The sequence below is a fragment of the Enhydra lutris genome, unplaced genomic scaffold (genome assembly GCF_002288905.1).
Source record: "Enhydra lutris kenyoni isolate GAN:26980312 unplaced genomic scaffold, ASM228890v2 scaffoldscaffold8, whole genome shotgun sequence".
In the NCBI taxonomy this organism is placed as follows: Eukaryota; Metazoa; Chordata; class Mammalia; order Carnivora; family Mustelidae; genus Enhydra; species Enhydra lutris.
The window spans coordinates 16,254,830-16,268,476 of NW_019154092.1; the positions used below are offsets into that span (position 1 = coordinate 16,254,830).

Genomic DNA, 13,647 nt, shown 5'->3' on the forward strand with positions numbered 1-13,647 from the left:
CACCCATTCGTGAACTCATGGTGGCTGCTGACAGCCCTCTCAACACCACAGGGAGCAAACCCTGCCTGGTGCACCCACAGCAGGCAAAGTGGGTCATTGTATCTGGCTGTGCTGAAGGCAGTCAGCTCAGCCACAACAGGAGGACACCTGCAGCCCACACAGGGGATACCCTTGGAGCACCTGGTTCTGGTGACTGGGGGGATTGCATGATAGCACCCTACAGACCTCTTTTACACAAGGCTACTACTTTCAAGACCAGGAATTGCAGCTGACTGACCTAATACGTAGAAACAAACAGACAAAATGGGGAGCCAGAGGGATATGTCCCAAATAAAAGAACAAGATAAAATCACAATAAAAAGCTAAATGAATGGACATAAACAATATGGCTGGTAAAGAATTCAAGGTAATGGTCATAAAGGTACTCTCTGCACTTGAGAAAAGAATGTATGAACTCAGAATGTCAGCAAAGAGATAGAAAATACAAAAAGAACCAGTTGGATGGAAAGATTTCAGTAGCAAAGAATACACTAGAGGGAATCAAGCCGATTAGAGGATGCAGAACAGATCAGCAGTCTGGAAGACAGGGTAATGGAAAGTGGCCAAGCTGAACAGCAAAAAGATAAAAGAATAAAAATAGAGTAGGTTAAAGGGCACTCTGTAACATCATCAAGCATAATAACATGCACATTATAGGGATCCCAGAAGAGAGAAAAGGGCAGAATACTTACTCGAAAGCTTCCCTAATCTGAGGAAGGAAACAGACATCCAGGCCCAAGAAGCATACAGAGCCTCTAATAAGATGGAGCCAAGGATATCTACACCAAGACACATAACAATTAAAAAATAATGAGAATTTATGGGCTAATTGGGTAATGAGTATTAAGGAGGGCACTTGTGATGAGCAGTGAGTATTACAGGTAAGTGATGAATCACTAAGTTCTATAGCTGAAACCAATTTTACCATATATGTTAACTAACTAGAATTTAAGTAAAAATGTGGGGGGTGGGAATCAAGAGAAAAGAAAACTGGTATTTGCAAGGGAAACCCCATAAGCCTTATCACTCATAATTGAAACAGAGATAGAGTTTCCCAGATAATCAAAAGCCAAAGGAGTTCATCACCACTAAACTAGCCTTACAAGAAATGTTAAAGGGACTTCTTTAAGCTTAAAAAAAAAAGTGCTAATTAATAAAAAGAAAACATACAAAAGTATAAATCTTACTGGTAAGGATAAACAGTAAAAGTGGTGGATTAATCACTTATAAATCTGGTAGAAGGTTAAAAGACAAAAGTAGTAAAAATAACTATAACTACAAAAATTAGAAATACACAAGATGAAATGTGACATCAAAAACAAAATGTGGGAAGTGGGAGTAAAGATGTAGAGCTTTAGAATGCAAACTTAAGTTGTTATCAAGTTAAAATAGACAGTTATAAATATAAGTAGTTACATGTAAGCTTCATGGTAACAATAAAGTAAAACCTGTAGTTGATACACAGAAGATAAAAAGAATCTAAGCATACCACTAAAGCAAGTCATCAAATCACAAAGTAAGAGAGCAAAAGAAATGAATCAAGAGGAACTATAAAACAACCAAAAAGCAGTTTTTTAAATGACTAAGTATACACCTATCAACTGTTGCTTTAAGTGAATGAAATGAATTAAATTTTCCAATCAAAATCAGCTACATGAAGTAGCCAAACGGATAAGAAAACAAGACCCGTGCGTATGCTGCCAACAAGAGACTCACTTCAGACATAAAGGTACACACAAGCTGAAAATGAAGGAATGGAAAAAGATATACCAAGCAAACAAAAACCAAAAGAAAGATGGGATAGCTATTTTATATCAGACAAAAGAAACTTTAAACAAAGACTATATAAGAGACGTTACATAATAATAAAGGGGTCAGTCCAACAAGAGGATGTAACATTTATAAATATTTATGGACCCAATATAGGAGCACCTAAATACATGAAACAAAGATTTAACAGACCAAATAGACGGCAGTACAATAGCAGGGGACTTTATTACCCAACTTACATCAATGGCTAGATCACCCAGACAGAAAATCAATGAGGAAACATCAGCCTTAAACCATGTATTAGACCAGATAGATTTAACAGACATACTAAACACTCCATCAAAAATCAACAGAAGGGGGGCACCTGGGTGGCTCAGTGAGTTAAGCCTCTGCCTTCAGCTCGGGTCATGATCTCAGGGTCCTGGGATCAAGCCCCGCATTGGGCTCTCTGCTCACCGGGGAGCCTTCTTCCCCTCTCTCTCTCTGCCTGGCTCTCTGCTTACTTGTGATCTCTCTCTGTCAAATAAATAAAGATTAAAAAAAAAAATCAACAGAAGGGGCACCTGGGTGGCTCAGTGGGTTAAGCTTCTGCCTTCGACTCAGGTCGTGATCTCAGGATCCTGGGAATGAGCCCCGCATCGGACTCTCTGCTCAGCGGGGAGCCTGCTTCCCCCTCTCTCTCTCTGCCTGCCTCTCTGCCTACTTATGACCTCTCTGTCAAATAAATAAATAAAATCTAAAAAAAAAAAAAAAAAATCAACAGAAAACATATTCTTCTCAAATGTACATGAAGCATTCTCTAAAATCATATATTAGGCCACAAGACAAGTTAAATTAAATTTAAGGAGACTGAAATCCTACCAAACATCTTTTCTGACCCCAGTGATATAAAAGTATAAATCAATTACAAAAGGAAAACTGGAAAATTCACCAATATGTGAGGATTAAACAACATGCTACTAAATAAACCAGTAGATCAAAGAAGAAATCAAAAGAGAGATCAAAAAATTCCTTGAGGGGCACCTGGGTGGCTCAGTGGGTTAATCCTCTGCCTTCAGCTCAGGTCATGATCTCAGGATCCTGGGATCGAGTCCCGCATCAGCAGGGAGCCTGCTTCCCCCTCTCCCTCTGCTGCTCCCCCCCACTTGTGCTCTCTCTCCTTCTCTCACTCTCTGTCAAATACATAAATTCTTTTAAAAAAAATTCCTTGAGACAAATGCAAATGGAAATACAACATACCAAAACTTACGGGCTGCTGCAAAAACAGTTCTGAGAGACTTCATAACAATAAATGCCCACCTCCATAGACAAGAAAAGCTCAGATAAGTAACCTAAGTTTACATCTCAAAGAACTAGAAAATGAAGTCCAAAGTTAGCAGAAGGTAGGAAATAACAAAAAGGAGAGCAGAAGGGAATGCAATGCCGACTAAGAAGACACTGTAAAAGCTCAATGAAAATAAGAGCTGATTCTTTAAAAGGATAAAACTGACAAAACTATAGCTAGGCTCGCCACGAAAAAGAGAGAGCAGACTCAATTTTAAGTAAAATCAGAAATGAAAGTAGAGATATTACAACTAATACCACAGAAATACAAAGATCATAGGAGACTATTCTGAACAATTATTGACAGGAAATTTGACAAGCTAGAAGAAATGGATAAATTCCTAGAAACATAAACCTACCAAGACTGAATAACAAAGAGAAAAGAATACATGAACAGACAGATTAGTAGTAAGGAGATTAAATCAGTAATCAAAAACTTCCCAACAAACAAGTCCACAGCCAGAGGGCTTCACTGGTGCATTCTATCAAACAATGCAAAGAAGAATTAATACTAACCTTCTCAAACTTTTCCAAAAAATAGAAGAAAGAATACTTCTAAACTAATTTTACAAAGCCATCATTATCTCGATACCAAAACCAGAGAAGTATGCCACAAGAAAATTACAGGCCAATATCTCTGATGAACATAGATGCAAAAATCCTCAACAAAATATTAGCAAACTGAATTCAACAATATATTGAAAGGATCATACACCATGAGAAGTGGGATTTATTGCAAGGAGGCAGGGATGGTTCAATATCCATATACCAATCAGTAGGATACATTCACAAAATGAAGGATAAAAATAATACCTCAATAGATACAGAAAAGCATTTGATGAAATTCAGCCTCCATTTAGAATAAAATAACTCTCAACAAAGTGAATAGAGAGGCCTCAACAAAATAAAGGTCTTAGAAGATAAGCCCATAGCTGACATCATACTCAATGGTGAAAAGCTAAAAGCTTTCTGTCTAAGATCAGAAACAAGACAAGGATGTGCCCATTCTTGCCATTTTTGTTCAACGTAGTATTAGAAGTCCTAGCCAAAGCATTAAGGAGGGCATGTGATATGATGAGCACTGGGTGTTATATGCAACTAATGAATCTTTGAACACTACACCAAAAACTAATGAGGTACTATATGTTGGCTTTATGTTGTCCTGTATGTACTAATGATGTACTATATGTTGAATTTAAATTTTAAAAAATCCCATTCAACTAACATCTTTTTTTATGGAGATAGAAGGGTTTTCAAATGTATGGGGTGGGGGAGTCCTAACCAGAGAAATTAGAGGGAAAAAGAACAGGCATCCAAATTAGAAAGGAAGAAGTAAAACTGTCACTATTCACAAATGGCATGATTTTATATATAGAAAATCCTAAAGATTCCACTAAACAAACAAACAAAACACTTGTTAGAACTAGTAAATGAATTCAGTAAAGTTGCAGGATAAAAAACCAGTATACCAATCTGTTACATTTCCATACACTAATTATGAATGCTAAGAAAAATTAAGAAAACGTCTCCACTCATAATTGCATCAAAGAAAATACCTAGGAATAAATTAACCAAGGAGTGAAAGATCTGTACGTTGAAACCTTACGAGAGATTGATGAAAAAAATTGAAGATGACATAAATAAATGCAAAGATATTCCATGCTCATGGATTGGAAGGATATTGTTAAACTGTCCATACTAGCCAAAGCAATTCAGTCCTATCCCTATCAAAATTCCATAGAGATTCTTCACAGAAATAGAACAATCCTAAAATTTGTATGAAACCACAAAAGACCCCAAAGAGCCAAAGCCATCTTGAGAAAGAATAAAAAAGCTAGAAGCATTTTGAAATGTGATTTCAAACTATATTATAAAGGCACAGTAATGAGAACAGTATGGTACTGGCATAAAAACAGACATGTAGATCATGGACCAGAATAGAAAAATAAGCCCATACATATATGGTCAATTAACTGACAAAGGAGCCAAGAATACATAACAGCAAAAGAATAGTATCTTTAATGAATAGTGTTAGGCAGACTGGAGCCATATGCAAAATCATGAAGTGTACATCATACACAAAAATTAACTCAAAATGGATTAAAGACTTAAGACCTGAAACCATAAAATCCCTAGAAGAAAACATAAGCAGTACGCCCCTTGACCATCAGTCTTGGTGATAATTTTTTTCATCTGACACCAAAAGCAAAGGCAACAAAGGCAAAAATAAACAACTGGAACTACATCAAACTAAAAAGCTCCTACACAGCAAAGGAAACTTTCAAAAAAATGAAAGGCAGTCCAACCCTCCATTAATAGATGAATGGATAAAGAAGATGTATTATATGTATACAATGGAATACTATTCAGCCACAAAAAAGAATGAAATCTTGCCATTTGCAATATTGTGGATGGAGCTAGAGGGTATTATGATAAGCAAAGTCATGAAGAGAAAGACAAATACCATATGATTACCCACATGTGGATTTTAAGAAACAAAACAAATGAACACATGGAAAAAGAGAGAAAGACAAACCAAGGAATGGACTCTTAACTATAGAGAACAAACTGATGGCTACCAGAAGGGAGGTAGGCTGGGGGGATGGGCAAAATAGGGGATGGAGGTTAAGGAGTGCACTTGTCATGATGAGCACCAGGAATTGTTGAATCACTGTATTATACACCTGAAACTAATATAACACTCTGTGTTAGCTGGAATTAAAATTAAAATTTAAGAAGTTAAAAGAAAAAATTATTTTTCTAACTGTGATGACAGGTGTTAACTAGATTGCTGTGGTGATCATTTCAGAATGTATACAATTACCAAATCATATTGTACACCTGAAACATACTAATATGTGGTGTGTCAGCTATACCTCAATTTAAAAAAAAAAAAAAAGAAATTACAGTAGAGGGTGAGAAGTGACCCAGACTTGTCATTTGTTTGCCTTGTTTGGCCACTTGGGATTTGAGTTGAGCCCAGAATAGGCTTCTTCAAAAGGAAATTTACCTTTTAGTTAATCTGAATATGACCTTACAGGCATTTCTTTGAAAAAATAACTGAATGTTGCATTTTGGAATCTTTTCTATTAAAATACATGTTCCTTTTTTTTTTTTTAATTGTACATTAATGGTATTCTTTAAGAAAAACTAAATGCCCATTATTTTTCCTCTCTTTTAGTACTATCATCTGCATTATAATGGACTGTGATATAATAACATGAGCAAACTTCTGGATGGTTCTCAAAGGGAAAGGATACTGCTCTCTGATTGTATCACCTTCTCTCCAGATTGGAAAAAAAAGCACTGAAGACCAGTTTCTGAAAAGATTGACGGCTGGTTATCTTTACCATCCTCCTTTACTCAAGGACTTCAGAACTAAAATGTTCCCCCAGTATGATATATTGATTTTCAGTATGCAAATGGACTGAATCACATAGATTTTTCTCAGCCAGTAACTGTATAATTATGCAAAACACATCTTCCAAAGTATGGATTGCTCCAATCAGAAAAAAGGCTATCATTGGTTGTTGAGCTCTAAGAACTTAAACTGTATTGTGTAAACAGTACCTTACATTTCTAAAATCCCAAACGTAAGAAAAATATGCAGACATACAGATATATAAGCCAACTCTTAGTGATAATATGAAATATACTTAAAGAGCTTTTAAAACTTTGTATTTTTGTACAAAATATTTGCCTTTTTACAATTTTTTCCTTTTCTTCTTTTTTTTTTTTTTTTGTCCTTTAACCAATATAATACATGGAGCCAAAGAAAACAATAATGGTACTAATAAAAAAAACTCCTAGGGTTTCTTGTCAGACTTAATTCTACCCAATGGCAAAAATTTTGTTTTCAATTGTGGTTTTAAAAAAAATTAAATATATGTGTGTATATATTTTTTAATGTAGCATTTCCTCAGAAGAGTCAATCACTTGAAATGTCTACAAATATCCTTGCAGATTTTGCCAGGGTACGTCAAGGCTGAACATATACATGGCTCAGTCAGGTGGGCTGTGTATTGAGTCCATCACCAGCCAGCATTCTTGCTGTGTGCCTGGCTGGGCCCAGAGGAAGTGGTCAACTCAGGATGTGCTTCTGCTTCATTTTGGTGGGAGTTAGGGGTGGTAGAAAGGTATCTGTTGGAAAAGACAGAGCACCTAGAAAGCCTTGTTTTGTGGCTGCAGTATGAATGTGTGTGGTATCAGACTCATAATAGAGCTGCTAACGACTGTCAGGAAAGTATAGCATCCTATCAACCAAGGACAGAGATACAAGAAAGATGGAGAAAGCTATACGCTATCTGGAAAGTTTGTGTTTTCTTAATTCACGTTCCAAAAAGCATAACTCCAAGGCGCATGCATAATGAAATGCAAGAGTCAACTTTTGGCCACTACATTGAACTACTGCAAAGAACCTTTCCTCTGAGTCCATCCTCCTCCTATTCCTTGACTTGCCATTGAAAAGTTTAACAAGAAATGTGCTGAAAATAGGCATTAGATATCATTGATTCTTAAAGGTAAGATTTCTATCCAACAGAATTCCTCTCCTCCCCTTCCAAGGAGCTTCCCAGGCAATGCTGCTACCTATCCCAAATAAAATGGTAAAAGAATAAAGACAGAGTTTGACTTTCACACCTGTAGCTGCGTGGACTATGTTGTCTTACTCCTGGTCACCATCCATGCCATCTCCCATCTCTGCAGCCCGAAGTGGCCATCTCCTCAGCATCTTTATGCCTTGATGCCCGGTCCATGTAGCCTGGTCATGTGGGCAGGACCCACTGGCATCTGGGCCCCATGACACAAGTCAAGGGCTGGACTCTAGTACTTATTCAGGCTCAAGACTGTTCATAGATGAAACCCAATCACTCAAGACCTTTCAGAGACTAAACCAAATCGCCTTTTTTGTCCTTTTCCTGTTTAAGTAATTAAGATTCATGCCTAGAAGCAACTTAAATGTCTTCTGCCCCCATGAGAAGGGAATAGCTAGTTCCCACAGCTGGGATTGCTCCTGTCCTAGCCCTGAACTTACAGAGCTCTCATTGTCAGGCACTACAGCAAGTGCTTGAGTCAGACAATTTCATGTCCTCCTCCCAGCAGCCCTATGAAGCAGGCTTTTCAACCCTCCCCACTGACAAAAAAGGGGAGGATCAGAAAGAGTTGACATCATTTTCTCGGTCACACCATCACCAGTGAGACAGGATTCAGATCTGAGCTCTGAAAATGATCTAATGTTCTTTAGAAACCAAGGTCCTTCTTAATACCACCCTGAATAAAATCAGATCTGAGTATCTCACATTATAAGATGCCTCACATGCTTCTCTGTGCATTTAGCTATTTACACAGCAGGCTTCTGTTCACCTACTCACAGCTCATGCTCTTTTGGGAGGAGAGATTTAATGAACTATGATGTCTTCAGGCACCTGATTTCGTACATGCTGGGAGAAGGGAATTTTTTCTTCCTTACTGGCTCTTGAAAGGATGAATCCACACCAGGAGGGGGAAAAAAAAACAAACCCTTTCTTCTTCTCTTAATATTCATCTGCTCCCCCACCACCCTTCCAATTTGAAGGAGTTAAAATTTAAGCTAAAGCCGACAACAAATAGTAATAGCCACTCCCATTTTAAATATCAGATGTTTAAGGAAGTAGGAAGCTATGTAAGTCAGGTAACAATACCAAGCATATCCTCTTTGCCTCAGATGACAAAGCTGGTCTCTTCTTGAAAAAGTAAGCATATTAACTCATTCATGACTCAAAGAAGTCACACAAGAAGAATAATAGTTTTAATATGTTTGGCATTTTCACCGACATTATCTCCTGTAATCTTCATACAAAACTTATTGCCCTTACTTTATCTTTTAAAGGATTTATTTATTTGAGACAAAGAGTACAAGTGGGGTGAGAGGGAGAGTGAGAATCTCAAGCAGAAACCCCTCTGAGCATGGAGCCTGACGGGGACTCGATCTCACAACCCTGAGATCATGACCCAAGCTGAAATCAGGAGTCCGAGGTTTAACCGACTGAGCCTCTCAGGTGCCCCTTGTCCCTACTTTAGAAATTAGAGAACAGGGTCTACTTGGAAGACTTGCTGTTGCCCACACTGCTGTCACAGTAGCCTTCAAAAATGCAAATCTGATCAGGATCCTCATTCTTAATTCAAAATCCAAGTCCATCCTACCCCAAATCCTCAGCCTAGCATCTTCCAAAGAATCACAGGTTCCCACTCACACCTCCAGCCTTCCCTCCAGCTGCAACCCCACCCTCCCTCCACAGGCACCCAAACAGCCTTCCAAGCCACCTGCACTTACCCCATGCTCTTTCTCACCCCCACAGTTCAACTGACTCCTTCCTCATCTTTTTTTTCCTTGGAAAGAACCTTCTTTAAGACTCAGCCCAAGCATCACTTCTTGTCTGATTCCTTTCCCAACAAACGCACCTTGTCTGATTCCTCTTTCCATGCCAAACACTATGCACAAGTGTGCTGGATGAAACAATAAAACTCCTTCACTGTGTTAGATGTCTACAGATTAGTTGCAAGACCAAAAAACGACTGAATTGGAAGAGAGGAAAGTGAATGTGGCCAGTCAGTTATAAAATCATAAAAGCACCAAAGAGTGGGAGAAGTCAAGCAAGAGAAATGAAGGAATTCATGTTACTCATAATTGCTTATTATACATCCAGTATATTGGATCTAAGTATATTATACATGTTATTCCATCAACATGAATGGAAGAAGATAGACTGAAAAAAATCAGATGATAAAACAGTTTCATCCTTTTACCAAAGTATGGCCCTGAGTCTGGGAAAAGCTTTAGAAACTTTTTCTAAATGGCAGTGCAATCAAGTATCTCTTCTCTTGCTATTATACTCAACAATTTTACAAGTACAGGTGGACTTTCCAGTGTTTTTGAGATGTTGCTCTATACAATAGTTCCATTTTCCTAGGAAGAATCCCTTAATGGAATGGTGTCATGTTTATTCTATAAATCACAAAGGAAATGTTGAAAAGATTTTGCTTCACCTATTCATCGTTTTTCCTCCCTTCCTAGATATTCTTGTTCAAGTAAGTACATAGCATGCCCAGTTGTGCAAAAGTCCAGAAAAAAAGCAGGCTTAAGCAAACCAACTTTAGGGCCTGGGTGGCTCAGTTGGTTAAGCCTCTGCCTTCGGCTCAGGTCATGATCTCAGGGTCCTGGGATAGAGCCCCACTTCGGGCTCCCTGCTCAGTAGGGAGCCTGCTTCTTCCTCTCTTTCTGCCCATATATATATAAAATATAATATAATATATATTATCTACTATATAATATATATTATATATATGCTTACTTTTTCAAGACTAAATATTATATATTAAAATTTATAATTAAAATTATAATTATAATTTAATTTAAAATTTAAAATTAAATTATATTATTTTTTTTTAAATGGGCATAACCAAAGGATCTCGATTTAGTCTTCTTGACCAGGTATGGAGAACTGTCCTTTGGCCAGTCTTCTAATCTTTGGTGCCAGAGTTTACTGTACTCTTTTTTTTTTTTTTTTTAAGATTTTTATTTATTTATTTGACAGAGAGATCACAAGTAGGCAGAGAGGCAGGCAGAGAGAGAAGGGAAGCAGGCTCCCTGATGAGCAGAGAGCCCGATGTGGGGCTCGATCCCAGGACCCTGGGACTATGACCTGAGCCAAAGGCAGAGGCTTTAACCCACTGAGCCACCCAGGCGCCCCTACTGTACTCTTTACATGTCACACATTGCTGTGACCCACCAAATCATGGCTGGAAACTACAGAGAATTATAGGTGTCTTAGAATCAATTCCTGGGGCACCTGGGTGGCTCTGTTGGTTGAGCAGCTACCTTCAGCTCAGGTCACGACCCCAGGGTCCTGGGATCATGCCCCTCGTCCAGCTCCTCCCTCAGCAGGGAGCTTGCTTCTCCCTCTCCCTCTGCCTGCCACTCCATCTGCTTGTACTATCTCTGTCAAATAAATAAATGAAATATTTTTAAAAAATAAAATCAATTCCTGTGCCATGGAGCAGGAGCCACGCCAGGCCTGACAATCCTCCCCTGGGTAGCTGCTGCCCCGGCAGCCTGTGCTGTAGAGAGAACACACATGGAACAAAATGGCCCCAACTAAGACATACCTGCAGTGAGAAGCAAAGCCACCTCAACCTTCAGAGCCTTCAGCAGAGCCACCTGGCCAACCCACAGACCCATGAAACATATGTTCCATTGAGATTTGGGGGTTGTTTATTACACAGCATTACTGAAGCAAGAGCTAACTGATAACAGGTCCTTGGGTTCTAACCCAATTACTGTATATATGTCTATTTTTTGTCCGTCCCTCCAGATCCCTTCTCCACCATTCTCTGGACTTCAGGAGGTAAATCTTTATGGGTTTCCTTGGTTTCTGGTTTCCAATTGGTTTGGTCAATGAAATGGCAGGAGAGAAAGAGCAAAGTGGGCGATTTATTTCCCTGACCTCCTCGTTGAACTTCTCCCTGCATCCCTCAGCTGAAGGCCACACATCCTGTTAGGTGGTCCAGCTCTCTCCCTGGGTCCAGGAGTGACAACTTCCTCTTACACCACACACACACACACAACCCCTCCCCCATAATTGTTCGAAGCTGCACCAGCTTCAAGATTGCACACTATCCTTTATTGTCTTCCCCAAACCTGCTGTAGCTTTGTCAATTACCCCTTTAACACACTCTCAATTACTCAGCTTTACTGCGCCATCTTTTCCTCGTTGGACCCTGACTGATAACCTTTCTGCCTCTACCCCATCTCCACCTCTATGCCTCTACCCTGCCAAGCAGTGTGTCCCCCACCTCCTCTTCATGGATCAAAATATGACTTCCCTTTCAAGGCACACCCCCTCTTTCAAAACACTTCCTCCAAAATCTCTACCTCCCAGTGACCTCTCCCTTCCCTTATCGCCCCAAGATCAATTGCCAAAACCACATCGTCAATACTTCGTTTTATACCAAAGCATAGCAGTCTGTAAGCTGTGCTCCAGGTAGCCAAGGGATCTTATGAAGGTGCCACAGTAGTTGAGAGGAAGGTATTTGTGTAGCAGAGATTCAGATGCCTTTTCAGATGGCTATGTATTTATCTCAGATATGAGGTTTCTTCTGAGGTTCACTGTTTCAAAAAAAGTTAAAAATTTTGATACAGTACACTAATCTTTAATGTTTTATGCATTGAGTCATAGCTACCCAAAAGGCAGAAAAATCAATTTAAATATCTCCAAAATCATGGAATTTGTGTTCTCACTTTGCTATAGGGGCAGGTGGATGATGGCTAGAGGGAAGGATGGAAGCACAGATGGATGCATCGGTGGGCAGATGCACAGATGGTAGATGAACGGTGTGCATGAGTGGATGAATGGATACATGCCTCCATGGATAGAGAGATGGATGGAGGCATGTATGAGAAGGTTCTGACCTCATCATAAGCAGTTTCTTCACAGGCTCTACCCACTCGCTCATGATCTCTAGGAACATGTCTTTTTGCTTCTACACAAATCCCCCTGAAAGTATCTCTCCTAAAACTTTAAACTCCAAAAGGTCAACTAAAAGGAAGCTGAAGGTCACAAGGGATACGGGCAGGGCGGCTGAACTCAGCTGCACTAGACAGCCCCAGATTGTACTGACTGAGATCTGACAGGGAAAGGATGCAAGAGGAATGGCACAGAAGCCTGAAGCTATGGGAACTCCTGCTCAGATTTGTAAAAAGCAAGAATCCCCATAGCAAACATGTCTTTAAAAATCTGTAATTCTGGGGACACCTGGGTGGCTCAATTGGTTAAGCCACCTGATTTCAGCATGGGTCATGATCTCAGAGTTGTGGGATCGAGCCCATGTTCGGCTCCACACGGGGCATGGAGCCTGCTTAAGATTCTCTCTCTCTCCCTCCTCCCCTCCCTGCCACTCACTGTCTTTTGTTCTCTCTCAAAAACAAAGAAACAAACAAAAAACTATGATTCTACCCCCCCCCAAATATTTCCGAGCTCCAACCATGTTTCCCAATTCTACCAGGATGTTCACAGATAGCAAAATGAATAAAGTAATCATTTTTCTCTTGCTTAATCAAATCAGCATAGACAATGCTTATATGTGTTGTTACACTCATATTACCTGGTTTTTGATGGTGGCAATTACTTGTTTCTAAAGAACTATTTGCTATGCCTCCATTTGAATAATACCGTGTGAAAAGAAGCTGGTTTTTTTCTCCAAAGGTATAGTTTGAGGCCCATTTTATAAAATAGTCTGGATTTCAGGTCCTATAAGGTGCCACTTAATAGACACTGCAAAGCAGTAATCATTTTCTACTGGAACTTCACCTGATTCAACTTTGTATCTACAGCTTCACAGAGTGAAATGTACCAAGAGTCCTGAATCAACAGGCACAAGGAGTAGTGAATAGCACCTTCATACAGACCCTGACATTTCTCGAAAAGGAAAAAAAAAAAACTTGAAAAATTAGATGATGGATGTGCGGATGGATAGAAAGAT

At 39.2% G+C, this 13,647-nt stretch overlaps 1 protein-coding gene across 1 annotated transcript in view; it reads left to right on the forward strand.

Moving 5' to 3' along the window:
* LOC111142573 (collectin subfamily member 12) overlaps positions 1-6,935 on the forward strand; it is a 193,627-nt gene extending 186,692 nt beyond the window's left edge. The window contains exon 10 of the mRNA XM_022495849.1: positions 6,314-6,935. Within this exon, the coding sequence (XP_022351557.1) occupies positions 6,314-6,333 (20 nt within the window). The 3' untranslated portion in view covers positions 6,334-6,935. The remainder of the gene's footprint in view (positions 1-6,313) is intronic.
* The last annotated feature ends 6,712 nt before the right edge of the window (positions 6,936-13,647 follow it).